The sequence below is a fragment of the Mauremys mutica genome, chromosome 25 (assembly GCF_020497125.1).
Source record: "Mauremys mutica isolate MM-2020 ecotype Southern chromosome 25, ASM2049712v1, whole genome shotgun sequence".
Classification (NCBI taxonomy): domain Eukaryota; kingdom Metazoa; phylum Chordata; order Testudines; family Geoemydidae; genus Mauremys; species Mauremys mutica.
The window spans coordinates 13382749-13410710 of NC_059096.1; the positions used below are offsets into that span (position 1 = coordinate 13382749).

At 59.7% G+C, this 27962-nt stretch overlaps 1 protein-coding gene across 1 annotated transcript; it reads right to left on the reverse strand.

Annotated features, from left to right (window-relative positions):
* Positions 1 to 153: 153 nt before the first annotated feature.
* On the reverse strand, positions 154 to 27222 carry LOC123356453 (glial fibrillary acidic protein). The gene is made up of 9 exons (XM_044999724.1): positions 26671 to 27222; positions 15606 to 15666; positions 11160 to 11255; positions 10272 to 10433; positions 9799 to 9924; positions 8856 to 9076; positions 7966 to 8009; positions 6440 to 6525; positions 154 to 4776 (listed from the first exon to the last, which is right to left on the reverse strand). Exons 1-9 carry the CDS (start codon positions 27171 to 27173, stop codon positions 4741 to 4743), a joined length of 1335 nt encoding a protein of 444 aa, XP_044855659.1. The 5' UTR covers positions 27174 to 27222; the 3' UTR covers positions 154 to 4740.
* Positions 27223 to 27962: the final 740 nt, after the last annotated feature.

The following is a 27962-nucleotide window of genomic DNA, read 5'->3' on the forward strand; positions in this document are numbered from 1 at the left end:
GCCTGTGGAGAGTCCACTGGTCCCCCGGCTTCGGCGGACCTGCCGCAGGCGCGCCTGCGGGAGGTCCTCTGAAGCCGGGGGACCAGCGGACCTTCCGCAGGCAAACTGCCGGAGGCAGCCTGCCTGCCGCCCTCGCGGTGCCGGCAGAGCACCCCCCGTGGCTTGCCGCCCCAAGCACGCGCTTGGTGTGCTGGGGCCTGGAGCCGCCCCTGGTGTCAGTTCACACCAGTCCCCCCCATGGTGTGTGACGGTTCACACCAGTCAGTGATCTGGGTTCTTGTTTCCGTCTCTGCCTACTCACTGCACTTTGAGCACATGGCTATTTCCTGAGGGCTTGCGGTTAATTTGGAACCCGAACAACGGGCATGAGCAGGTCGGATTATTCCTTCCAATGAGCTTTTCCTTGCAATCGACAACACTGAGTTTCATTTGCCATCGTGTTGCCAGTTCGCCCTGATTGGCTGGGGGCCTCTGAATTTCCTGCCCTTCTTCTCAAGTCCAGAGAACGTGGTGTCAGCTGCAGATGTTACCACCTCCCTGCTCACTCCCTTTTCCGGCCTGGGACGTCGGGGCACAATGCTGAAAATTGGCTTGGTCCCAGCTCCTCCGAGGCAGCCTGCAGCTCAAGCCTGTGCTTTTGCTGCTAAAGTACCCAGGGTCAATCCTTGTTCCTCTCTCCTGAGGCATGAGGGGATCCCTTCCTAATGCTGCCTGGCTGCTGTCTTCCACATGAGGTTCGCACCTACGGCCCTCGCGTGCCTGTCCTCCCCAGTTTGGGAAAGTTGCCGTATTATCTTGGAGCCAATTGGTATCCACTGCCTATTTCCCCTTCTGCGCCTGAGTTCCTGTCACAAGCCCCCTGGCTCCATGGTGCGGCTGGGTGTTGGCAGCTCAGAACATCTGGGGTTGGGACTGAAGTGCGCTGGCAGGACTGTTATGGCAGGACTATAGCAGGGAGTGCGGAGCTCACCACGGAGACACCCCAGCAAAGACGCTGGGGCTGGGAGCTGGACCTGGCATAGGCTGTTTCAGGTCAGGCTTGAGCTGCACTGGCAAAAGCTGTGTGGGGCCCCCGGCCTGGAATAGCAGGGGCCCTCCAGGCTGGGCATGGGGCACTGGCAGAGCAGAGGGCTGAGGAGATGCCAGCTGGGACCGGGAGGCGCTGGGAGCGCTGAGCTTGCCCAGGAGCTGCTCACACTAGTTTATTGCAGATACAACCGAGTGCTCATGTTTCTGGGCACGGCGCAGGGAGACTGAGCCGCCCAGCGAGAAGGCACTGCTTGCTTCAGCTTTATTGCTCGACTCAGGCTGCTGCTGCCATAAGCGTATGGATCAGTAGCGACGCGCGATGCAGACACTCCAGCGGGGGACGGCTCACTAACATATCAGCGCAGAGCGAGGGTGCTACACAAACAACACACAACACACCTGCTCCCTGGCGCGCCCCAGGCCACCTCCTGCCTGGGCCACCCACCCACCCCTGCCAATTCCTGCAGGTCCGGGGACCCTGCCCCTCCCTGCGGCTGGATGAGGGTCTGGGCTCTGGGGGAATGGAAACAGGTTCGGAGGCCAAAGGTCGTGGAGCAAGATCTCCATAAGTGACGAGTGAGCTGGGGGCAGGGCTCCATTTTGGGGGCCCATCGGGAGACACCTTTAAGGGTTCTGGTTTTAAGAAATGCTGGGCACCCACCTCTGAAAATCCCCCAGACCCCAAACCTGAGCCGCCCAGAATCTCTGATCCCTTCTGAACGGGTTGGCACCTGGCTGGGAGAGTCACCCAGGCCCAGCACGGCTGCTGCAGGTGCCTTGCAAGGCCACGCCAGCGCCACCATCCCCTCAACGCTCTGGGAAGCTCTTGTGGAGATTCTACAAGGAGAGTGTTGTCTAGTGGTTAGGGCACAGGCGTGGGAGCTAGGAGAGCCGGGGGCTGTGCTGGCTCTGCCGCTGCCTTGCTGCGTGAGCTTGGGCACGTCACAACTCTCTGCCTCAGCCGGCCCAGCTGCACGTAAGGGATAAGAATACGCCCCTGCCTCTGGGGAGCTGCACGGCTGCATGGATTCGTGGTGATAACCTGCACTTGGAGCCTGCGAGCAGAGTTCCTAGCGCAGGGGCAGATGAATGGCACTAACTGGTCCTGGAAGCAGCCATTAGATCTTTGCTCCTAAACCAGCCATGCACGAGGGAACTGGGGCGGAGGCGCCTAGCACCGGGATGCAGCTAGATCCGGGCTAGATATGGGTCAGGCGCGGGCAGGCCAAGTCCCGCAGGCTGAGCACTGGGGAGGTCGTTCTGAGTTACGGCCGTCCTGCCCTGCGGGGTGGCTGCCTCACACTGGCTTGGCTGGAAACCATGTGTGTAGCGGAGGCCCGTGGGTTTGCCTTTCCACCCCACGCACGGGGCGCTCGCACTCACCGGATTCGCTGCCCAGGTGTGATGGCTGGCAGGGTCTGACCAGGCTCCTCGGGGACACAGAATATGCAAACTCTGGGCCTGCTGCCGCCTTCCCTCTCCCGCTGCCCATCCCTGCATGAGGCTGCAGGGCGGCAGGCAGTGAGGGCAGTGTTTGGCACATAGATCACTGGCAGAGCATGGCCCATGCGGGGCTGCAGCGCAGCTGGAGCTGGAGTGACAATGGAGCCCCCTTCCTCCCCAATGCAGCTGTGGTCGCTAGGAACATCTGTCCCTGAACACACAACGGGGTTCCCGGACGGGCTGGCCCCATCTGGCTCCTCTCTCGCCCTTCAATCCCTTTCTCTCCACCCGCTCCATTTTCACTTGCATTAGAAACGTCCAACTGGGGGAAGAAGCAGTGGCTGGTTGAGATCAGCCACCCTGCTGCTCTACACCCATAGTCACATCCCTGCACTGTATCCACCCCGGCTGCAATGCAGCCACCTCTGGGGCAGAAGGTGGCGGCTGTTCACCGGCACACACCACGGTCCAACAGTTCAGGACACACAGAGAACAATCCATAGAGAGGATTCGACATAGAGCCTGATTCTGCCCCCTCCCGAGCCAGAGCAGTACCCCGCTGAGCCAGGCACCCTCCGCTGGCACTGCCCCTGCCCCACAGAGTGAGCGTCTCAGAGCAGCCCCGTAGGAAACCGGGAGACAAGGGCACCTGGTAACAAGCCCTTCGTGCTGCTAGGGGGCAGGGCCCCTCCTGGGCTGTAACTCAGGCCGCCAGCCCCTCCGACCATAGGGCCTGCTCTGTGATGGCTCCCGGCCCCTCCCAAACACCCACGAGCTCTCCTCAGCCTGTCTGGGAGGGAGGAAAATACCCCCAGACGGGGGAGCTAACGGCCTGCTCTGCTCCCAGGGGAGCCAATGACAGGGAGCCCCAGACCTGGTTGGCGTTGGCCCAGGCTGTAGCCAAGCAGGGCACAGAGCTCAGCTCACCAGCCCCTGGCTCTGCCGTGCTGCTCGGAGGAGGCATGACAGCGAGGGCTGGACGCCGCCATCGCCAAACAGGGCAAACCCTGAGCATCGCTGCTCGGCAGGGCCCCACCCCTCACGCCCCTCGCAGCTGCCAGCCCGGGCTCTGGGAACGGGCCAGGATTAAACCACGATGCTGCGGCCTGCACCTCTCCCCCCATCATTGGTCTGATTTCCTCTCTGCAGCCTGAGCAGGCTTCATGGCCTCCCGACAGCAGCAGGAAGCTGTTTCCTTGCGAGGCTCTGTCCCTCCCGTCCCCCCAGCTCCTCTGGCTCCAGCTGCCTGGTGCTCAGCCCTCAGCACGAACCGGGGAGACACCAGCCAGCCCAGCCCTGCCTCCGGTTCCGACCAGCTGTTCTCCGCCTTAGCCCAGCCACGGCTCCTGGGCGGGCCAGGGCGTTTGGTGCAGCGCAGCGGCCTAGTGCCTTTGCCTGCCCGGGCCCATCGCCGGTGCGTCGGGGAGCAGGCTCCATTGCAGGGGCCAGGGAACAGAAACCCTGCTCCTGTGGGCCCAAGCCCGTCCCAGGGAGGGCAGCAGCATCTCCCTCCCCGGAAGCCTGATCTCCAGGAGGCCGGCGGGGGGCAGTGCTGAAGGAGAGCTGCTCTCCACAGCATCCCCCGCTCTTGCAACGCCACAGGGGTCAGACTCGCACTCAGGGCCCCTCCTACCTCTCCTGGGGATGCCTGGGCCTGAGCCGGGATCAGGGCCTGCACCATCCTAGGGGCTTTGAGATCTGGGGCAGGTGGTGGGGTGCAGCCCAATCCCGCCCCTGGGCTCCAGGAGGCAGTGGAAACTCTGCAGCTCCCGGGCCATGGATTTGGCCCTTTCTGTGGGCACGAGCTGGGCCCTCGATTGCTTTGCCTTCCCCGCCTGCCCTCCCCACGCAGCCTCCGGCAGAGCCCCCCAAGGGAGCCGGTGTTCGGGGGTTTCTGGGTGGGCCTAGCACAGCCTCTGGCAGCCTCAGCAGGGCCTCAAACCCCGCCAGGCTCTGGAGCCGCTCTGCAGGCCTCTGCCCCAGACTGCAGCGAGCAAGGCGGACGGGAGCACGGGCAGGGGTGGCGGGAGGGAGAGACGGGGCTCGGGCGAGGCGCTCGCCTGCGGCCCGCGCCGGGACAGTGCGCAGCAGTTCTAAGGGGCGCTGGTTATTCTAGCTCCTCGGTTAGTCTCGTTAACGCCGCTCCCGGCAAGCGAAACACGTTCCCTCCGGGTGGGGCCCTCGCAGCCGCTGGGCCCTGCTGCTTCCACGTCGGAGGGGCCGAGTGCCGGGCGGGATCTACGCTGCTAGTGATCTACGGCTACACGCTTAGTCCTTGTGCTCCTGGCTGGATTCCTTGATCACCTGTGGGCAGACAGAGGGCGACTGTTACCGTCGTGGCCAGTCGCTGCCCCCTCCACCGGCAGGATATCCTTGGCTCAGAGCCAGCCGAGGGGCCCCCAACCCCTGGGAGGCCAGGAGGCAAGTCCCTAGCAAGCCCCACTCTCCTGTGGGGGATTTGTCTCTGTGTGGAGCCAGGGCTGCCCCGTGGGTGGGGTGGTGGGTTAGCACCTCGGGGGTCCCTGAACCTGGGCCCCCACTGCTGTGGCACCCTGGGGTCTTTTCCCCGCCCGGTCACTGGACCCTGGCAGGCCAGTCCAGCTGTGCGGCTAATGCTAGTGACCCCCCCGGCAGGGCTCAGGCCGCCCAGGGGAGCAAAGTGCTTGGCTGGAGACCCAGAAAGGGTGTTACCGCCCCTGACCCAGTGCGTCCCTACTGAGCCGGCCCTGCTGCTCCCCGCCCCAGCGCTCCTGCGGGCTGCCACAGCTTGCTGGGACTCGCAGCTCCTCAGTGTGCCAGGGCACCGAGGGAACATGGGGGCCGCCCACACCCCGAGGCTGGGTCACTGACATGCCAGCTGTGCCCCTTTGTCCCTCCGTGCCCGGCGTCAGGAAGGGTCATGGCCCTCCGAGAGCCAACATGCAAAGTCAATGGGGAAAGCCACATGCTGCCAGCTGGAGCAGTGCAGAGCTCCGCCCAGCCGCGGGGCCTCTGCTGCCACCTCTTCCCTCGAACTGCAGCTAAAGAGCCTTCCCGGGAGGGCAGACACCAAACCTCCTGGCAGGTGCATGGCGCATGCGGGGAACCTCCCGTCTCCTCGCAGCCGGCGGAGTGAGAGAGGGATGGATGCCCGCGCCTGCTCTGCCTGTGCACCTGCAGGTTGACTGGCCAGGCCAGGGCTCCACGTGCCCGGTCCCAGTCCCCTCCCGTCTCCTCGCGGCCGGCGGAGTGAGAGAGGGATGGATGGCCATTGAGATTTAAAGGGCTCAGGTCAGGGCTCCCCGCCGCTGCTGTCAGCTCAGAGCCCTTTGATTCCCGGCCGCAGCTGAGATTTAAAGGGCTCTGGGCTGCCCGCAGAGTGCCGTGTGCGCAGGATTTAGAATCCTCCCATGGGCCGCACAGTGGCTGTATGTTGTGCAGGCCTGGTCGACCCTGATGCTTTATGCCTCTCACTGAGGTGGTTTTATTTTGTCGGCAAACTAGCGGAGTTTTGCCGTGAGAAGTCGCTTTGTGGCATGTGCACCTCCCCTGTGGTGTAGACAAGGCCTGATTTCGATGACACCGCATCGTCCCACAGAACCTGTTCCACTGAATTGTCCTGCCCAGCTCTCCCGCACAGCAGCACGTCCTTCCCCAGTGCCTGGCCTGCCACACGCCCCAGCCTCGCTGGACACCTCAGCAAACACACCCAGGGGGTCGCTGACTCGGCAGGCGGTCGACTAGCGGTGAGATCCACCAACAGAACAACCCCCCTGCTTCTCCCCAGGAGAATGCTGCCCCCACTAGGCCATTACAGCTCCACAAGCGAGGCACATGCCCATCACCCCCCAGGCCCCGGCCCCGGCCCCGGCCCGTTACTTGGGAGCCCCAGACAACTGGGAACTGCATCATGGCAAGGTCAGGTGGTGTCCAGCAGGCAGGGGTGGGGCTGGATGATGGGGCAAGGGCAGGGGAGACCATCTCCTACCTCTGCATCTCTGGTCTCCACAGTTTTGACCACGATGTTCCTCTTCAGGTGAGCCTCAGACACTGACTTGGTATCCAGGCTGGTCTCTGGGGGGAAGAGCAAATGTGGCCATTGTCTCCTCTCTGAGAAGGCCCAGCCAGGCAGAACAAGGCAGAGCGAAGCTCTTTGGGCCACGCAGGCTGCCAGGTCGGGCTAGCTCTGGGCCTGAGCTGAGATTCCCTACGCATGGCCCAGGAGCCATGAAACCTGTCCTGGCGGCGGCTAACAGCCCTTCCGCACTCACTGGGCTCCGAGATCTGTTCGCAAAGGGCTCTGTGCTCCCCTCCCCGCCTCACACCGGAGGGGAACGGCCCACAGCAAGTGGACCCACGAGCCCACACAGCACAGGTGCTGGAACTAGGGGTGCTGGGGGCTTGAAGTGGTTTCCATCACAAGCAGGGTTTACAGTTTGGTTCAGTGGCTCTCAGCCCCCCACTCTGCACATTGTCCCAGCCCCTCTGGTACCCTGTGGACTCCCTGGGGCTGTCCCCTGCCATGCGCCTGGCTGGGCTGCCCTGACGTGATACCGTTTGTTCGGACGGGGCTGTGGAGTTTGTGGGCTGGGTACTGCGATGGCACCGCACCCTGGCCCCCTCTCTGTGGGGACTGCCCCGCGGTGGGTCTCGCCTGCCTGACTTCCTGCTTGGAAAGTTACATGGCCCGGGGCAAGGCACAGATGCTCCAAATCTCCACCTCCTCCTGCCCCAACACCCCCCGAAGCTCGTGGCTCCCTGGGGCTCCCCCATCCCACATTGCAGGGTCCCCCCGCACCGCAGAGCAGGCTGCAGTCGGAGAAGTGGCTTCAGGGACACTGTCATGGCTCCTGTTCCTGTTACAGGGTCCCCACCAGGCTGGGTCCCAGAGGAGGCCACGGCGCAGGCTTCCCTTCCCCTGTACCTCCTGGAGCCTGGCCTGGCTGGACACAGGGAGCATCTACACACGGGATGGGCTGGCCCAGATCAGACCAGTGGGGCCCCAGCACCAGGCACCCGCCTCCCACTGGTGCCAGTGCCAATACTCAGACTTCACATCCCCAGGCTCTGCGGGTGGGATGGTTCTCCCTGTTTGGCACAGAGCGGGGAAGGGTCGCCCAAGGTCACGTAGCAGGTTAGTGACAGGAGCAGAGCCAGGTCTCCTGGCTCCCTGTCCATTGAACTGTGCTACCAACCCTGGTGCATCAGAGGAAGATGGGGGAAAACCCCACAATGCAGGAGAAGTTGCACAACTCTGTGCATTAAGGAGACGTTCCCCACAGTGATCAGCTTATGCCCTGGAGCACGAGATCGGATGGCCCCCATCTTAGCGCCTCTAGCCGCAAGTGGCCATCACATTACCCAGCCCTTCCTCCAGTCCTGGCCCAGAGTCAGAGCCTGTGCGTGGCGGGGGCAGCACCATGGCAAAGTGAGTCCACACCCGGACGTGAAGGTGCGACGTAGCCACGACCACCCATCCCATCCCTCCTCCCTTGGGGCGCGCAGCATCCTGACCTCGGATCTGCAGGTTGGAGAAGGTCTGCACGGGGATGGTGATCCTGCAGGAACAAGGCAAACGGAGAGGGACAGGTGTGAGATGGGCCCCACAAGAGGCACTTCCCAGGCAAGGCTGCCTCTGACTCACTGAGAGAAGGGAGGCCTTTGCTGGGAGACCCACGTGACCGGCCAGCTCGTCAGAGAGCTCTCGAACAGGCCGCTGACAATAGGGTTGCCAACCCTCCAGGAGTGTCCAGGAATTAAAGATGAATCTTTAATGAAATATTATGTCAGGTGATGAAACCCCCAGGAATCCCTCCAAGCAAAATCGGCAGCCCTAGGTGACCAGAGGCCCATTCCCACCACGTACCCAACCCAGCCATATACCCTCAGCGTCTGGCTGCCTGGACGCTTCTGCTTGCACGGATGCTCTTGAGGTCAGTGGGGTTGCGAGGGGGACGATTGAAAGTCATTCGCTTCCAAGAGCACATGGGCGAGATGGGCCCACGCTGCCAGGCGGGGATCCGGGCAGCTTTCCTCCAAAGGTTGGGAGAGTTTGGATCCAGGGTTTGGTTCAGGCTCTTCTCTAAGTGACAGAGCATGAGACCCCGGCCACTCAGTGCAGCAGCGGCCTGGAGCACCCGTTAGCTACGACAAGGGGTGCTGGGTTGGCAGCCCTGGGCACTGGTGTCCCCTGGGTATCCATGGAACAGGTTCCTCAGAGTCCCCCTGAAAGAATGAATTCCCCTTCCTCATCCTGCCATTGTCCTCCCGCTGGAGGGGCCCCTTGGTTGGGGGAGGTGAGGCCTGGGGATAACCACTCCCAGGTGCATTACAGGCTATTAGCACAGCAAGAGAGGCAGTGGCCCCCCGGGGTGCATCCCTCCATCCGTCGGCAGGAGGCTCACCTGCTTTCCTCTCCCTCCAGGAGCTTGCGGTAGGTGGCAATCTCAATGTCCAAGGCCAGCTTGACGTTGAGCAGGTCCTGGTATTCCTGGAGGTGCCGAGCCATCTCCTCCTTGAGGCTCCGGATGTCCTCCTCCAGCCGGATGACTGTGTCCTGGTAACTGGCTGTCTCAATGGCGTAGCGGTCCTCCATCTCCCGCAGCTGCCTCTCCAGGGATTCGTTCTGAGGGGGCGGGATGAGGGGCCGTTACTAATCCGGATTCTCCCGGCCCTCGGCTGGTCGCCCCCAGGGATCATGTCATCGTTGGTGACATGGCGCCAGCAGACCAGGGTCACGTGATCCTAACGGGGATCATCGAGCTCCAGGGCTGCTATGGAGAGGTCGGGGGGGGGCACCCACTGGAGCACGTAGTCCAGTCCCCCACCTCCTGCCTGCACCAGGCCAGACCTGTCATTCTCTTCAGCTGCTACTCTTCCTCCTTGTGCTATGGGAACAGAACCCATCCCCTACCCAGTCTCCTGCCCCTGCCCAATGGGAGCAGACCCCATCCCCCAGCCCAGTGTCCTGCCCCTGCCCCATGGGCGCAGACCCCATCCCCTAGCCCGGTGTCCTGCCCCTGCCCCACGGGCGCAGACCCCATCCCCTAGCCCAGCGTCCTGCCCCTGCCCCACGGGCGCAGACTCTGGCCCATCTTGTTTGGCCGCCTTCCTCTTCGCACGTTACAGGAGCACAAGGCCCAGCATTGTTTGGTGACTGTCGAGTCCTTACGTCCAGGCTTGGCGTGTCTGATTCTGAGCCGAGGTTTATCTGACGAGGCTAATTGGAGACAAAGGGAATTTGGAGCCCAAAGCAGGGCTCAGTGACGGGGGTGATGTTCATTGGGAGGCCTGTGCTAATGGAGGGCCCCCACTGCTGCCTGCCGCTGCCCCCAGCACCACACCTACCATCCCCCGCAGGGACTCCAGGTCGCAGGTGAGTGCCTGCAGCTGGCGCCGATACTCATTGGCTTCTTGCTTGGCCAGGCGCAGGGCTTCGATGTTCCGGGCTGCCGCGTCCGTCAGGTCTGCAAACTGAGGGAGGGGAGTTAGTGCCCCTGGCCCGGCGAGCCAGGGACGTCCTCCGCGGGGAGAGCGCGCAGCAGGGGCTCGGCGCGCACGGGAACAGGGACCGGGGAGAGACACCGGCTGATTGAAGGAAGGATTCCAGTGGCTGCAGCAGGGGCTTGGTAGCCGGGACTTCATGGGGACTCACTGCAGGGGAATAGCTCATGAACCAGCCCTTCCAACCTGTCTGGTAACTCCCCGGGGTGGCACATGGGGCATCACGCAGGGGACCAGTCAGAGCAGCAGTGGGAGGGGTCAGAGGCAGGTGCCTCACTGGCCGCCCCTGGTCTGAGGGCCTGGCTCAGGCCCGTTACCTTGGACTTGTACCACTCCTCGGTCTCGTGCATGTTGTTGGAGGCCATGGACTCGTACTGGATGCGGATCTCCCGCAGCGCCGCCGTCAGGTCCGGTTTCGACATGTCCATCTCAATGTGGACCTGCTGCTGCGCCAGCTGCTCCTGCAGCTCTCTCAGCTCCTGCAAAGATACAAGCGAGGCGGGTTGGCGGCACGGAGACAGGGCTGTGCCATGCTGGGAGACGCGGATCCCGGCGTGGAGGGGATCGGTGGGCACCGCACTAGCTCCCAAGGGATGGAATGGTCTGACCCTGTGGGAAATCGGGCCAGCCACGTCCCTTCTGCAGCGCCCACTGCTGGTCACTCTGTGCTATGACAAGCCATTGCTGTGGCGGCTGCAGACCTCCGTCCATCCGTCCTTCTCTGGGTCTCTGGACAAGCTGGTGGACGTTCCCCGTCCGTGCCGGGGTTTACGGGAAGGAGCTCCCCTAACTCACAGCAAGGGGCGGAGCTGACAGGACAGCAGAAGAAGGTGCAGGCCCTTCTCATGTGACTGTGGGGTGTATATTACACCGGCGAAGGTCCCCTGACACCCCCTCGCAGATGCAGAATTTACATATCACCCTTTGAGTTTGGGCCAAAGATTTCTCCCTCCTTCTCCCTCCTGGCTGGCAGGAATAACAGGTCAGGTGATGGGAACCCAGCACGCCGGTGCACAATGGAACCCAAGGGAGGGCCTGGGGGGAGGAGAAACCCCCCAAAGGAGAGTGATGAGCCAGTCCCACTGTAAGGTCCCTGCCCCTCTGGGCAGCTGGTCCCAAGGCAAGGACAGACGTCAGGGCTCTCCCTGCCATCCCAGCCCCACCCAGGCACCCTAGGGGCCCGGAGGGTGGGTCACACACGATACCTCCTCATGGACTTTCCTCAGGAAGTTGATCTCCTCCTGCAGGGACTCGACTTTCCGCTCCAGGTCCAGGCGCATTAATGCAGCATTGTCCACATCCTGCCATGTGGGCGAGAGCAGGGGAGGTGAAGTCACAGCTCTGGCCAGGAGCACGTGCAGCTCCGAGCGCGCTGGTCTGGGGACCTGGCCTGACTCCAGGGCCAGCCATGCTTTTGTGCACAATGGGTTAGGGGCCGAGCGACTGGTATGGGCTCTGGTACCTGGGCCAACCAAGGGCTCAGCCTGCTCCTGGGGCCTGTTCACCAGCTTAGTCGTGGGGAAGAGTTAGCTCTCACTCCACCTGTTTGCATCTTCCCTGCTATAAAACATGGGGTAGCATCACCCCTTGCACCCAGGGTCACTGGCCTGAGACGCTCAGTCATCCCTCCCTCCCAAATCCCAGTTACAGCCACCTTCTCTGGAAGGCCATCAACAGAGAGCAGGTGCTTTGCCCCTGCCACACTCCCACAGGGGCAATACCCCAGCTGCCTACACTGTGCAGCCCGAGGCAAGGCCAGAACCCAGGGCCGTCAGCCCCCAAGGGGCCTGAGAGGGGCAGGGGTAGGATGGTCCCTCACACCCAGGCAGGCTGCAGACACAGCCATGTGCTCGGAGCAGGATGCAGAGTCTTTCTAGCAGGCAGCAGTGTGACAAAGGGCCTAAACTTCAACCCCCCGCCTCCGAACGGCAGCACCTTGCACCACACTGTGAGTGTGTGTGTGTGTCCATGAGGGATCAAGGGTGTGTGTCGGTGTGACGGGGATCGGGGTGAGTGTGAGACGTGGTGTCGGTGCGAGGGGGATCAGGGTGAGTGTGAGATGTGGTGTCGCTGTGACGAGGATCGGGGTGAGTGTGAGACGTGGTGTCCGTGTGAGGGGGATCGGGGTGAGTGTGAGATGTGGTGTCGGTGTGAGGGGGATCGGGGTGAGTGTGAGACAGGGTGTTGGTGCGAGGGGGATCGGGGTGAGTGTGAGATGTGGTGTTGGTGCGAGGGGGATCAGGGTGAGTGTAAGATGTGATGTTGGTGCGAGGGGGATCAGGGTGAGTGTGAGACGTGGTGTCAGTGTGAGGGGGTCGGTGTGAGAGGGATCGGGGCGAGTCTGAGATGGGGTGTTGGTGCAAAGGGGGATCGGGGTGAGTGTGAGACATGGTGGTGGTGTGAGGGGGTGGGTGTGAGGGGGATCGGGGTGAGTGTGAGACGTGGTGTTGGTGCGAGGGGGATCGGGGTGAGTGTGAGACGTGTAAGTGTCAGGGGGTAGGAGCGAGGGGGATCGGGGTGAGTGTGAGACGTGGTGTCAGTGCGAGGAGGATCGGGGTGAGTGTGAGATGTGGTGGCAGTGTGAGGGGGATCGGGTGAGTGTGAGACATGGTGTCGGTGCGAGGGGGATCAGGGTGAGTGTGAGACGTGGTGTTGGTGTGAGGGGGATCGGGGTGAGTGTGAGACGTGGTGTCAGTGTGAGGGGGTAGGTGTGAGGAGGATCGGGGCGAGTGTGAGATTGGGTGTTGGTGTGAGGGGGATCGGGGTGAGTGTGAGACGTGGTGTTGGTGCGAGGGGGATCGGGGTGAGTGTGAGACATGGTGGCGGTGTGAGGGGGTCGGTGCGAGGGGGATCGGGGTGAGTGTGAGACGTGGTGTCGGTGCGAGGGGGATCGGGGTGAGTGTGAGATGTGGTGGTGGTGTGAGGGGGTCGGTGTGAGAGGGATCGGGGTGAGTGTGAGATGGGGTGTTGGTGCGAGGGGGATCGGGGTGAGTGTGAGATGGGGTGTCGGTGCGAGGGGGATCGGGGTGAGTGTGAGACGTGGTGGCGGTGTGAGGGGGTCGGTGTGAGGGGGATCGGGGTGAGTGTGAGACGTGGTGTCGGTGCGAGGGGGATCGGGGTGAGTGTGAGACGTGGTGTCAGTGTGAGGGGGATCAGAGGCACAGAGTCGAAGGCAGCAGGGACCCCCAGCTCAGCGAATCTGACCTCGCCTGTAGGCAGGACCCCAGCCCCACCCAGCCCCGCACACTGAACCCAACGGGTCACAGCTCTCAGGACACTGGGCTGTGTCGTGCCACAGGCCAAGGGGCGCCAGGGCCCTTGCCATGGCAGGGGAATGATGAAGTGACAGACCCCAGACAATCCTGGCCAGTGACTCACCCCCCCACGCTGCAAGTGAAGGCGAAACCCCCAAGCTCACCACCAACCTGATCTGGGGACAATTCCTGCCCCAGCCCCCACACAGCGCTCGGTCAGACCCTGAGCTTTGAGCTAGACCCACCAGCCAAGCCCCTGAGAGAGAGAGAAAACGCCCAGTGCCACCCCGAGCCCTGGTGCTCCCCAGCCAGTGTCCCAGCCCAGCCTCGGCCATCCTGAGGCTTCAGAGGGAGGCAAACAACAACCCAGAATGCACTGGGGAAACCAAAGCCCTTCCTGACCCCTGCAGGTGACCGGCCGAAACCCCGACTCCTGAGTTATAGGGACAAAATGGGAGGGGTCCCCAGAGCTGCTGAGCCCTGCCCCCACCATCGCACGCAGCCCCATCACCCAGGGCAAAGGGCAAGGTCATGCACTGAGGGTCTCATAAGAACTGCTACAAACTGGGGGCTAATCAGCTGGAGGCGAGACCTGGGTGTGTGGGTCCATCACAGGCCGTGGAAACGGCAAATGAGACCCTAGGCTGTCAGGCGAGGGATTCCCAGGAGAGAGAGAGCAGGGTTAATGCCATGGTACAAGGCACCAGTGAGACCTCATCTGGAACACGGTGTGCACGTCTGGTGTCCCATGCTCAAGAAAGGTGAATTCAAACTGGGACAGGTGCAGAGAAGGGCTGCTAGGATGGGTCAGGGGTACGGAGAGCCAGGGGCGGCTCTAGGTATTTTGCCGCCCCAAGCACAGCAGGCAGGCTGCCTTCGGTGGATTGCCTGCAGGAGGTCCCCATCCCGCGGATTCGGCAGCATGCCTGCAGGAGGTCCGCCGAAGCCGCGGGACCAGCGGCCCCTCCACAGGCAAGCTGCCGAAGGCAGCCTGCCTGCTGCCCTCGCGGTGACCAGCAGAGCACTCCCAGTGGCTTGGTGCTGGTGCCTGGAGCCGCCCCTGCGGAGAGCCGACCATATGGGGGGAGAGTGGAACACTTTGGCTTGTTTGATCTGGCAAAACAAAGGCTGCAGGGGGTGGGATGGAGCAGGGGCTCTGGTTGCTCACTATAAATACGTCCGGGGTGAACACCAGGAAGGGCAAAGAGTTATTGACGCTGAAGGACGATGTTGGCACAAGAACAAATGAGGATAAACTGGCCATGAACAAATTCAGGCTGGAAATTAGAAGCAGGTTTCTAATGATTAGAGGTACTGGAACAACCTCCCAGCAGGAGTGAGGGGGCAGACAGCTGAATTAGGTTTAAGAGAGCTGGGCACATTCATGGGTACATTGTGTGACAGGCTGGCTTGTGATGGTGGGGCGCGGGGCTCGGCAAGTCTGGGGGTCCCTTTGGTTTGTTGCATGTTCTTAAACTCCCATGCTTCAGAGCTTCAGCTGCTCACCTGCAGGGGTCAGGAAGGGATTCCCCTCCCGCCCCCGCTTCAGTGTATTCCGTCCCCCCTTTCCTCTGCAGCATCAGGAGTGGCCACAGCTGGAGCTGGGACACAGGCCGGAGCTCGGAGGTGGCACTGGCTGGTCCTTGCTCACAGTTCAACTGGTGCTGCAGTGGCTCAGGGAAGTGCCTGGTCTCCAGTCTCCTCCCAGCCCAAACCACCAGGACTCTGGCAGGGGGATTGGGTGCCCCGCTATGGTCAGTGCAGCTGGCACCCCCTTCCCCGGGTGGGGCGGGGAGAGCGACTCATCGCTGCCCAGGCAGTGCTCTGACTGCAGTGAGGCCACTGCCAGGGTCTCCTCCCCGAGTCAGGAGGGCAGGGCAGTCGGCCCACCTGACAGATGTCGGGCGCACCCTGCCTGGCTCAGCTCTGCTGAGCTATTCTCGTCTTTCACTCAGTTCTATCACCTCCTAACCCCAAACGCCGGCTCTGAGTGAGATCTGCAATGACGGCTCTGGACGTGGCCTGCCCCAAAACAGGCATCTTGCCCACAGCACTGAAATGGAATTTCCTCCCAGGCCAGATTGCCAGGGCCAGGGGGAGTTTCGCCTCCCCCTGCAGTGTAGGGGGCCGGTCACCGGCCCGGATTAGCTGGGTGCATCTCCCGTAATCCTTTCCCTGCCCTGGCAGGGGCCACGAGCACTGGTGACCCTTGGACTCCCCGACACTGGGCTGCCCGACTACTCGAGTCCCACCCACGCCCTGTTCCACTGGCACAGCGGCCTGGGCTTGCCAAGCCAGGCTCTGGTTTCCAGGCTGAGGGGCCTGATCCAGCAAGGAGCTGAGGGCCCCCAGCTTCCAGGACAGGGCCTGGCTGGCCGCCAGCGGAGCACGCCTCACCTGTCTGTAGGAAGACAAATTGTTTTCAGCTTCGAGCCGCAGATTAATCTCGTCCTGTAACCTGAAACAAGAAGCAAACAGGCACTTGGCAGTTTTATAGAATTATCGGCTTTTCTGAGCTAAACCCAAACAAACAAACAAACCCTCAAGGTCAAAACAACCAGGGAGCGTGCAGAGCCCTGATCGTTCCCTTTCATTGATGTACAGCCGCATCCCCCACTCCTCTGCACAGACACCCACCTCCAACCTCCGGTCTCTCACATCCCCCCCCCCCGCACCCCGAGTATCCTTCTGCACAGACACCCACCTCCAACCTCCTGTCTCACACATCCCGCCCCCTGCACCCCGAGTATCCTTCTTCACAGACACCCACCACTGACCCTCCTGTCTCTCACATCCCCCCTGCACCCCGAGTATCCCTCTGCACACAGACACCCACCTCCCAGCTCCTGTCTCGCACATCCCCCCCCGCACCCCGAGTATCCTTCTTCACAGACACCCACCTCCGACCCTCCTGTCTCTCACATCCCTCCCGCACCCCGAGTATCCCTCTGCACAGACACCCACCTCCCACCTCCTGTCTCGCACATCCCACCCCGCACCCTGAGTATCCTTCTGCACAGACACCCACCGCCGACCCTCCTGTCTCTCTCACACACCCCCACACCCCGAGTATCCCTCTGCACAGACACCCACCTCCAACCTCCTGTCTCGCACATCCCACCCCGCACCCTGAGTATCCTTCTTCACAGACACCCACCTCCAACCTCCTGTCTCTCACATCCCCCCCGCACCCCGAGTATCCTTCTTCACAGACACCCACCTCCCACCTCCTGTCTCTCACATCCCCCCCGCACCCCGAGTATCCTTCTTCACAGACATCCACCTCCGACCCTCCTGTCTCTCTCACACACCCCCACACCCTGAGTATCCCTCTTCACAGACACCCACCTCCTGTCTCGCACATCCCCCCCGCACCCCGAGTATCCTTCTTCACAGACACCCACCTCCGACCCTCCTGTCTCTCACATCCCCCCCCGCACCCCGAGTATCCCTCTGCACACAGACACCCACCTCCGACCCTCCTGTCTCTCTCTCACACACACCCCCACACCACAAGTATCCTCTTCACACAGACACCCACATCCGACCCTCCTCTGTCACACACACACACACACACACACACACACACACACACACACACACACACACACACACACACACACACCGAGTATCCCTCTTCACAGACACCCACATCCTTAGAGACTAACACATTTATTTGAGCATAAGCTTTCATGGGCTACATCCCACTTCATCGGATGCACAAAATGGAACGTATATTGAGCAAGTTTGATATAACGTGGTTTCACCTATAACACGGTAGGATTTTTTGGCTCCCGAGGACAGCGTTATGTGGTGTAGTTGGGGTGTTTAGATGTTGCTTGTAATTATTAGAACAGGGAGCACTGGCTATTGGGAGTCTGAAAGGACAGGAAACAGGATGGAGGGGGGAGGAGTTGAGGAAGCAGAGTGAGAGTTACAGAGGGTGCAGCAGCAGCTTGGTATAGAGGTTTGCACTGTAAGAATAAAGTCCTGTTGAAGCTTGTTAGTACCTTGCCTGGTTGATGCAACATTTTGGCGACGAGGATGGATCTTCTGCCTCTGAACGCACCTGCACCCTTTCTGCAATGCCCAGGTGAGCCTCCAATTGCTTTTGCTGTCTGGATCCATGTGTTTGAGACTTCCCTGCTTGCAAACAGTGCTACAGAGATTTCTGAAGTAAGAAAGCTGCTCTGCTAATCCACTGCCTGGGAGCAGAAGGGCAGCATATATTTTACACGTTTCCCCTTGCAGATGATAAATATGAGACTGCACTCACTGCATTAAAGAACTTTTTTGTGCCGAAAGTGAGTGTAGTAGCTAATCGGTACAGATTTCGCCAGCGTGAGCAGAAACCAGGGGAGACTATAATGCAGTATATTGCTTCCCTGAGGAGTCTTATTGTAACTCGTGACTTTGGGAATATGGCAGATGAGCCGATTAGAGACCAGCTCATTGAGGAAACAACCATGCTTCGTGTAAGAGAACGCTCACTTCTAGAACCACCATTCACACTAGAAAAAGCAATAACCATTGCTACTTAGATTGAGTCAGCTACAGCTGAAGCCAAGATAATGAGCAGAGATACAGGAGGCACAGTCTAGGCTGTGACTCCTTTGCAGAAAAGTTCACTATCGCTGCAGATAAACCATTGCAAGAGGAAAACTAATAAAAAGCCACCGAATCGGCAAATGCAAAATACAGGAAAAGCTTTCGCTGGGGATCCCCACAACACCTTGCAAGCTACACAGGATGGCCAGCAAAAGTAGCTCAGCGCAATCACTGCATAAAGATTGGGCATTTTGCTAAAGTATGTCGCAGTAGCCAGTTCAATCAATGGGTTCATGCAGTTACAATGCCAGCTGTTACTGTGCTGGGCGTGGACTAAACCACTACTGCACATATTCCAGAACAGATAAAGTGCACTGTAAACGTTTCCGCCAGACCCTCAGGCAAATCACACTCTATTCAGCTAATGTTGGACACTGGCTCAGCAGCATCTATGCTACCTGATTCCATCTATTTGCATTACTTTAAAGATGTGCCTCTTACTGAACCCCAACTTCAGTTGGTGTGCTAGTTGAAAAACCATATCCCAGTACACGGCTGCCTGCCAGCAATAGTTACTTTTGGTGATTGCTGTGTAACTGCAGAGTTCTACATTGTCCACAAAGGCACTCCTATCCTTGGCAGAGATTTATTGGCTGCTTTAAATCTCAGGGTAGTTAATGGACGAATTGATCTTCCTCAGCAAAGCACTCTTGCGGTACACACACCAGTTTCAGCTGGGGCCCAACACCAGGTTGAGGAGAAACTCGGCTGTGCTTATGGGTTTCTGCATAAAGTTAAAATGCAGAATAACGTGATGCCCGTCTGACAGAAATTATGGCGCTTTTCATTTTCAGTCAGGGAAGCTGTTTCAGAGGAACTTAGAAAACTTGTTCAAAAGGACATTATTGAAGAGATGAACTCCTCGGAGTGGGTTTCACCTATAGTGGTGACGCAGAAGAAGGGTGGAGGCATTCGCCTTTGTGTGTATTTAAGGGAGCCAAACAAAGCTATTGTGATTGACAGCCATCCTCTTCCTCACATAGAAGAAGTATTTGCAGAACTCCGTGGAGCAAAAATGTTTTCTACTCTTGATTTGCAGCGCGCATACCACCAGGTTATGTTGCATGAAGACAGCAGAGACCTCACAGCATTTATTACGCGAGGGGCTATTTCGTTTGAAACGTGTTCCATACGGTCTCGCCTCAGCCCCAAGTGCCTTCCAAAAATGATGTAATTGATTCTGAAGAAACACCATGGAGTTCGGTGCTATTTGGATGATATTCTCGTGGTTGGAAATACCACTGAGGAGCATGACAATAATCTGCAGTCTGTACTAAACTGCATCCGCACAGCAGGCCTCAAGCTCAATAGGTCCCAATGCAAATTTAGACAAACTGAACTCGCCTGCTTGATACAACAATAGTCTGCAGCCAATCAGGAAGTAAGGGGGGGAATGGGGGTGTGGGAATTGGGATCATGTTTTGCTAAGGGGGTGGGGAATGGGAACAGGGACACAGGCAAGGCTCTGTGGTGTCAGAGCTGGGAAGGGGGACACTGAGGAAGGAAACTGGACTCATGCTTGCTGGAAGTTCACCCCAATAAACATCGAACCGTTTGCACCTTCGGACTTCGGGTATTGCTGCTCTCTGTTCATGTGGAAAGAACCAGGGAGGTGAGAGGGTGAAGGAATAAGCCCCCTAACAACTTACACCTGACCCTCCTCTGTCACACACACATACACACAGTCCCCCTCACACAGACACCCATAACCCACCCTCCTCTGTCACACACACACATACACACAGTCCCCCTCACACAGACACCCACAACCCAGTCCCCCTCACACAGACACCCACAACCCACCCTCCTCTGTCACACACACATACACACAGTCCCCCTCACACAGACACCCACAACCCACCCTCCTCTGTCACACACACATACACACAGTCCCCCTCACACAGACACCCATAACCCACCCTCCTCTGTCACACACACACATACACACAGTCCCCCTCACACAGACACCCACAACCCACCCTCCTCTGTCACACACATACATGCACACCTGACTCTCCTCTCTTGCATGCGCACACACACACACTCAGACACACACACACACAACCCTCCTCTTACACACACATACATACAGTGCCCCTCTTTACACAGACATCCTCACGCGACCATCGTCTCTTGCACACATGTACACACAGTCCCCTTCTTCACACAGACACCCACACCCAATCCTCCGTTGTCACATACACATACAGACAGTCCCTCCTTTTCACACGGACACCCACACCCTAACTTCCTCTGTCGCACACACATACGCACAGTCCCTGTCACACAGACACCCAAACCCTCCCCTCCCCTGTCACACACATATACACAGCTCCCCTCTTCACACAGACACACACACCTGATCCTTCTCTCTCACACACAGGTACACACCATCCCCCTCACACAGACAGCCACAGTCCCCTCAATATACACACACTCCACCTCAGCCAGACAGCCCATTCCCCTCTCACTGTCACCAGCACCGATAACCCATTTCCTGTTACATGCACACCCCATCATCGTCCTGCCCTCGCTAATACCCACCGATACACACCCATATCCCCCCCTCCAGTCACTCCCACATTGGTGCAGCGCGGGCAGTGGCAGGGAACAGCTCCGTCATAGCTCCCTGCCAGGAGGCGTCACCCTACTTTATGGCAAAGAGTGGAAACGGGCCTTGAGGTGTAGGGCTCCATATTGCCAAACCCTTGAGCCACTCAGACCCTAGTACAAAGCAGGGGCACAGAGCAGCAGAGGGAGCTCTGCAATGGCAGGAGAGGAAGGCAGAGCTTGAATGCACATGATCGAGGGGCCACAGCAGGAAAACGGGAAGACGGGACCCAGAACAGCACCCCCGAGAACAGCAGCCAGGCCAATGACAGCTGCTGCCCAAAAGTGTCACTGGGCCAAGGGACCCGGGACGCTGAGGTGTGGGTGGCCAATGCAGAGGACACAGATACAGTTTCCCCATCTGGAGAAAAGGGCTATTCCAAGATGTCAGTCCAGAGGGAAGTAGAAGAGAACGGTGTGAGGATTGTGAGGTGTGAGGGTTGTGCATGTTAAATTAATCCATCCAGGGATTGTGCGGGTTGGGTTAGGTAGGAAGGTGGGATGGATTGTGTGGGTTGGGTTAGGTAGGTAGGTGGGATGGATTGTGCGGGTTGGGTTAGGTAGGAAGATGGGATGGATTGTGTTGGTTGGGTTAGGTAGGAAGGTGGGATGGATTGTGCGGGTTGGGTTAGGTAGGAAGATGGGATGGATTGTGTTGGTTGGGTTAGGGAGGTAGGTGGGATGGATTGTGTGGGTTGGGTTAGGTAGGAAGGTGGGATGGATTGTGTGGGTTGGGTTAGGTAGGAAGGTGGGATGGATTGTGTGGGTTGGGTTAGGGAGGTAGGTGGGATGGATTGTGCGGGTTGGGTTAGGTAGGAAGGTGGGATGGATTGTGCGGGTTGGGTTAGGTAGGAAGATGGGATGGATTGTGTTGGTTGGGTTAGGGAGGTAGGTGGGATGGATTGTGTGGGTTGGGTTAGGTAGGAAGGTGGGATGGATTGTGGGGGTTGTGTTGGGTAGGTAGGTGAGATGGATTGAGTGGGTTTTGTTAGTTGTGATGGCTCATATTAAAAGCAGTCTTCCCTGCAGTCACTTAATCAATGGTTTTTAACCAGTGGTCTGAGGACCCCTGAGGGTGCACAGACAATATCTAAGATTTCCACAGTGGGCCGTACCTGTATTCGAAATTGTTTAGGTTCTGCACATAGAATAAGGTTGAAAACCACAGGCCTAGTGTATGTATAATAAGCCAGGTCTGGAGACCCCTGGGCTGGTGATAAGCAGAACAGACAGTGGAGGGACTTGGACCCTGGGTCCCGTTCCTTGTTCTGCAACAGAATCACTGTGTGACCTTGAGCCAGTCACTTCTCTTGCCGGTGCTCGTTTTCCCTGCCTCTGACAGGGGGATATTGTTCATCCACTGCCCACAGTGCAGAGTGTGCGGGGTTGGATTTGCTGGTATTTGTGCAGATCCTGGAGGCAGGCAAAGGTCTTATTGCCAAGTGAAGCAGGACTTCTTTCCTTTGATCCCTGCTCCATGTGCTCTGTGTCAGGGGCATCCCCAAAGCTCATCGTCCGGATGTGTCCCAGACTTCTGGGTAGCAAATTCTGCCAAACACAAGATCTTTTATAGCCAGAAACATTGCTTGTCTTCCAGTCTCTGTCTGGCTCTTGAATGATAGATGGGATGTGTGTGTGTGTGTGTGTGTGTGTGCGTATAGTGTTCGGCTTGCTAGGAATGTTGCCCAGGGCAGGTGCAACCACTAGGCAAACTAGGCGGCCACCTAGGGTGCCAAGATTTGAGGGCGCCAAAAAGCCCAAAATGTCTGGGATGCTCATGCAGCGCGGCAGCTTTGATCAGTTCCGGCCGGCCGGGAAGTGATGTCATTCCTCCTCCGGCCGCCGGGGGCGCTGCACGGCTCCCTGGCTCTGCCTCCAGCCCCACACCCCCTGCCCTGCCCTGCCTCCAGCCCCACACCCCCTGCCCTGCCCTGCCTCCAGCCCCACACCCCCTGTTTCCAACCACACCCCACCCCCTGCCCTGCCTCCAGCCCCACACCCCCTGCCCTGCCCTGCCTCCAGCCCCACGCCCCCTGCCCTGCCTCCAGCCCCACACCTCACCCCCTGCCCTGCCTCCAGCCCCACACCCCACCCCCTGCCCTGCCCTGCCTCCAGCCCCACACCCCCTGTTTCCAACCACACCCCACCCCCTGCCCTGCCTCCAGCCCCACACCCCCTGTTTCCAACCACACCCCACCCCCTGCCCTGCCTCCAGCCCCACACCCCCTGTTTCCAACCACACCCCACCTCCTGCCCTGCCTCCAGCCCCACACCCCCTGTTTCCAGCCAGCCCCACACCCTCTGCCCTGCCCGAAGCCAGCCAGCCCCACAGCCCCTGTTTCCACCCAGCCCCACACCCCCTGCCCTGCCTCCAGCCAGCCCCACATCCCCTGCCCTGCCCGAAGCCAGCCAGCCCCACATCCTCTGTTTACAACCAGCCCCACACCCCCTGCCCTGCCCGAAGCCAGCCAGCCCCACACCCCCTGCCCTGCCTCCAGCCCCACACCCCCTGTTTCCAACCACACCCCACCCCCTGCCCTGCCTCCAGCCCCACACCTCCTGTTTCCAACCAGCCCCACACCCCCTGCCCTGCCCTGCCTCCAGCCCCACACCCCCTGTTTCCAACCACCCCACACCCCCTGCCCTGCCTCCAGCCCCACACCCCCTGCCCTGCCCAAAGCCAGCCAGCCTCACACCTCCTGTTTCCAACCAACCCCACATCCCCTGCCCTGCCCGAAGCCAGCCCCACACTCTCTGTTTCCAACCAGCCCACACCACCTGCCCTGCCTCCAGCCAGCCCCACACTCTCTGTTTCCAGCCAGCCCCACACCCCTTGCCCTGCCCGAAGCCAGCCAGCCCCATAGCCCCTGTTTCCAGCCAGCCCCACACCCCCTGCCCTGTCCTGCCTCCAGCCAGCCCCACACCTCCTGTTTCCAGCCAGCCCCACACCCCCTGCCCTGCCCTGCCTCCAGCCAGCCCCACACCTCCTGTTTCCAGCCAGCCCCACACCCCTTGCCCTGCCCTGCCTCCAGCCAGCCCCACACCTCCTGTTTCCAGCCAGCCCCACACCCCCTGCCCTGCCCTGCCTCCAGCCAGCCCCACACCCCCTGCCCTGCCTCCAGCCCCACACCCCCTGTTTCCAACCACCCCACACCCGCTGCCCTGCCCTGCCTCCAGCCAGCCCCACAGCCCCTGTTTCCAGCCAGTCCCACACCCCCTACCCTGCCCACAGCCAGCCCCACACCCTCTGCCCTGCCTCCAGCCAGCCCCACACCGCCTGCCCTGCCCCCAGCCAGCCCCACACCCTCTGCCCTTCCCGAAGCCAGCCAGCCCCACATCCCCTGCCCTGCCTCCAGCCAGCCCAACACCCCCCTTTTCCAACCAGCCCCACACCCCCTGCCCTGCCTCCAGCCAGCCCCACACCCCCTGCCCTGCCCGAAGCCAGCCAGCCCCACATCCCCTGTTTCCAGCCAGCCCCACACCCCCTGCTCTGCCTCCAGCCAGCCCAACACTCCCTGTTTCCAACCAGCCCCACACTCCCTGCCCTGCCTCCAGTCAGCCCCACACCCCCTGTTTCCAGCCAGCCCCACACCCCATGCCCTGCCTCCAGCCAGCCCCACACCCTCTGCCCTGCCCGAAGCCAGCCAGCCAGCCCCACATCCCTTGCCCTGCCTCCAGCTAGCCCCACACCCCCTGGTTCCAGCCAGCCCCACACCCCCTGCCCTGCCTCCAGCTAGCCCAACACCCCCCTTTTCCAACCAGCCCCACACCCCCTGCCCTGCCTCCAGCCAGCCCCACACCCTCTGCCCTGGCCAAAGCCAGCCAGCCCCACATCCCCTGCCGTGCCTCCAGGCAGCCCAACACCCCCTGCCTCCAGCCAGCCCCACACCCCCTGCCCTGCCTCCAGCCAGCCCCACACCTCCTTCCCTGTTTCCAGCCAGCCCCACACCCCCTGTTTCCAACCAACCCCACACCCCCTGCCCTGCCCACAGCCAGCCCCACACCCCGCATCTCCATCCAACCCCTGCCGCACCCCCGTGCCCAAAGCCAGCCAGCCCCACACCCTGTCAGGTTATTCATTTATTTTCGTTAAATATGTAGACTAAATAATGAAATTAATAAATTGTCAAGACGAATCTGTATTAATTCTAATGACCAAGGCCACATTATGCACTATTCATTTTTGAACGTTTATAATAAGCGATGCTCCGGGGGGGGGGGCAGAGGGGGCGCAAGGTGGAAGTTTCGCCTAGGGGGCAAAATATCCTTGCACCGGCCCTGATGTCGCCCCTTGCTTTTTTAACTGCTGGTTTTATCCCCTACATCTGCCCTTGTCCGCAGCCCAGTGTTATTGTAACTGCTGAGTGTTACTACGCTAGAGGCCCAGCGTTCCCCGGGCTGCAGGGGCACAGAGGAAGAGACGGTCCCTGCCCAGGCACCTCACGTTCGGAAGAGACGAGAGGAGGCCGGGGAGGAAGGAAGGAGCAGGATCCTCACCTTGCACATGGGGAGCTGAGGGCCAGATTCAGGGCCAGATTTTCTGAAGCGCTGAACTCAACACAAGCTGAACGCTTTGAAAATCCGGCCCCAGTTGTGGGTGGTTGCCAAAGCCACACGGAGCCTCTTGCCGCCCCGCCCCCAGGATTCACTCAGTGACAGCTGGGTGGGGGATGCTGTCCCAGACCAGGAGAGTTTGACACGTACCAATACTTTTCCCCATCCTGAGTTGGGATAGAAAAGTAGAAATGTGAAACCTTTTCATGAACCAATCATCCGCATCCGCTGAAATGCTTCAGTTTGATCAGTTTTGTTTCAATTTTGTCCTTTTACATTTTTAGCCTTTTTAAAGCACATACGCTGTAAAACTTTTAAACCCAAAGTCATTTCTAGCAGAAACATGAAACTTTTCCTTTTGAAAATGTCAAAATGGGACGTTTCAACAATTTCAAACCCTTTCGACTCCGGAGATTCGTCCAAACTGCCCCTTCCCGGGAACTTCTGCTTCAATGAACCAGCATTTTCTGCTGAACCAAACTTTCATTGGAAACCTCCTGACGAGCTCTTGCCAGCAGCGATAATCCTGTGCCCTTCCGGCGCAGACATAAACTAACCCCATTTCTACCTCCCTGTGGTGCTAAGACACTACCACTCCCTGCTCCGACACAGAGACGTAACAATCTTGCCCTAGTCAATGGTGAGGACCCAGGAGTTATGACTCCAAGATCCTTCTGCCAACTAGTAGATCACCTCCTCTCCAAGCAGGGATGGAATTTAGGAGTCTAGGTTTTCCATATGCTAACCACTAGACCACACTCCTCTTCCAGGGCTGGAGCTAGGGCTCGAGTCCATTGCACTAACCATTAGATGACACTTCCTCTAGCAAGCAACAGACTGGTGGTGTAGAACCAGCAAAATACAAGAGCAAACCTCTCTCTGAGGCTGGTAAACCGTCGCCTGCTGCTGCCCTCCCCGGATTCCCAGTCAGACAGAGGTTTTATGACATGTACAGAGTGAGCAGCCTGGCTCCCAGATCAAGGTCTTTTCTGCGGAGTCTCGGCCAGAGCACGTTGTGCCAGGAATGCTGCAAATTTCTGCGCACAGGCTCAGCAAGAGAAGCGCCACAGCCCCGACTGAGTCAGGTTGAGCAGGTCCCTCTGCGGTAGACGTCCCCATGTGAGGTCTGGGCCAGCTGCCACCCCTGAGATCCAGCTGTTTGTGCGTGCCCGTGTTTACGCCTGCCCAATCTGGGCAAGCACGTTTTGTGCAGGGACCCAGGGTTTTGTGTGTCGCTGCTCACCCAGCTGGGGCGGGGGGTGTGTTTTACGAGCCCGCACGTTTACAGGTGCAGACATTTGGGTGCGGATTTCTGAACACTGAAAACGGGAGGCTGCTCTGTGGCTGTGGAATAACACTTTGCTCTTCCCACCCGCAGAGCCCTTCCAGGGGCCGGTGCCTCTGGGGCACAGAGCGAGGACGTGACTGGCCGGCAAGGGAGCGGCAGAGCTGGGAACCAGGAATTCTAACACCCAGCCCCACGCACTAGCACTGCTCCTCTCTGCCTTTGCAGCCACACACAGATTCCCCACCCGCTTTAAAGTGCATCGAAGCTGCAGCTACTCAGGGTCAGTGATCGCTCTCTCTGGGTGTGACCTGTCTTGGCTAGGTGACCTGCTCTGGCTGCATCGCCCCCAGACGCTACTGCGGCTGCCCTCCAGCCCTGCGCCCGGCAAAGGAGGCTCCTTACTTTTGTCGGAGGCCGTTGACGTCATCCAGCAGATTTTCCCTCTCGATCTCCAGCCTGGTCTTGGCATTAGACAGCTGGTCCACCTGCCGGCGGAGCTCTCTCAGCTCCTCCTGATAGATGTCGGACAGCTTGGTGGGCTCCTTGTCTCTGATCTGGTTGAGCTCCGCCACCAGCACCTTGTTCTGCTGCTCCAGGAAGCGCACCTTCTCGATGTAGCTGGCGAAGCGGTCGTTCAGCTCCATCATCTCCACCTTCTCGTTGGTGCGCGTCTCCTTGAACTCGGTGTTGAGGGCATCGGCCAGGGAGAAATCGGCCTTGTCCTGGAAGAACCTGGGGCTGGCACGGATGCTCAGGCTGGAGCTCTTCTTCTTGGTCATGGAGACTCTGGTGCTGGGGCTGGGGGACATGAGCCACAAGAAGGGCGAGGATCTCAGGGGCTGGTGGACAGCGGTGGCTTGGGGGCCGAAGCGCCGCCGATACGAGGACAGTCGCTGACTCTCCATGCTCAGACTGTGCCGAGTCCCGAGTGCAGAACCTTGGATGGAATTCGCTCTGTGCTGCCGGGGTTTATACAGAGGACCAGCCTTCCCAGGGGTGTGTGTGACACAGGCAGAAGGAGGGGGAGGTGGGGATTGTGCCTGGTCCTAGTGTCTGCCATGTATCAAGCCAACCCCCCAGGCCCCTGGCAAAGAAACAAAGAGTGACCCAACAAGCAGAAACCCTCAGCTATTGCCTTGTGCGGAGGAGAACAAATGCAAATTGGCATGGCACTGCTCCAGGAGCCCCCCATGCCCCTCTGGTGGGTGGGCACCGGCTTCCCGTGAACTCGTTTCATGGCTGCATGTACCTGGGAGGTGGCCACAGCAGGGGACACCCTGGTCTGCACGTGCCCCTTTCCAGCATCCTTGAGACTCGTAAGAGTCAATGTGGCTTTTTCCGCTGACGCACAGGGCAAGCCGGCCCCTCAGACCCAGTCCCCAGGGACACAGCAGGGCCGTCCCGGGTGAAAGGAGTTCTGCTCAGCAGGAGTGTGCAAGAGATGTGTGTGCAAGAGGGGAGCATGTGGCTGTGTGTGTTTTGTGAGGGGGGTGTGCATGGTTTTGTATGGGGGGGTGAGAAGGGTGAACATATGTCTGTGGTGTGTGCATGTGAGGGCTGTGTGTATGTGTGTTTGTATGTGCAAAGGGTGTGCATGTGTGTATGTTGTGTTGGGGTTGTGTATGTATGGGATGTGCATGTGTGTGTTTTGGGAGTGCAAGTTGTGTGTGCAAAGGGTGTGTATTTTGTATGTG

What these genes read in the sequence shown, in the direction of transcription:
- LOC123356453 (XM_044999724.1), bottom strand. Translation starts at nt 27,173, where the DNA reads ATGGAGAGTCAGCGACTGTCCTCGTATCGGCGGCGCTTCGGCCCCCAA. An exon ending in AGGAGTGGTACAAGTCCAAG is followed by an intron (nt 9,925 to 10,271) that starts GTAACGGGCCTG and finishes CCCCTCCCTCAG; the next exon opens with TTTGCAGACCTGACGGACGC. An exon ending in TGGAGACCAGAGATGCAGAG is followed by an intron (nt 4,777 to 6,439) that starts GTAGGAGATGGT and finishes GTCTGCCCACAG; the next exon opens with GTGATCAAGGAATCCAGCCA.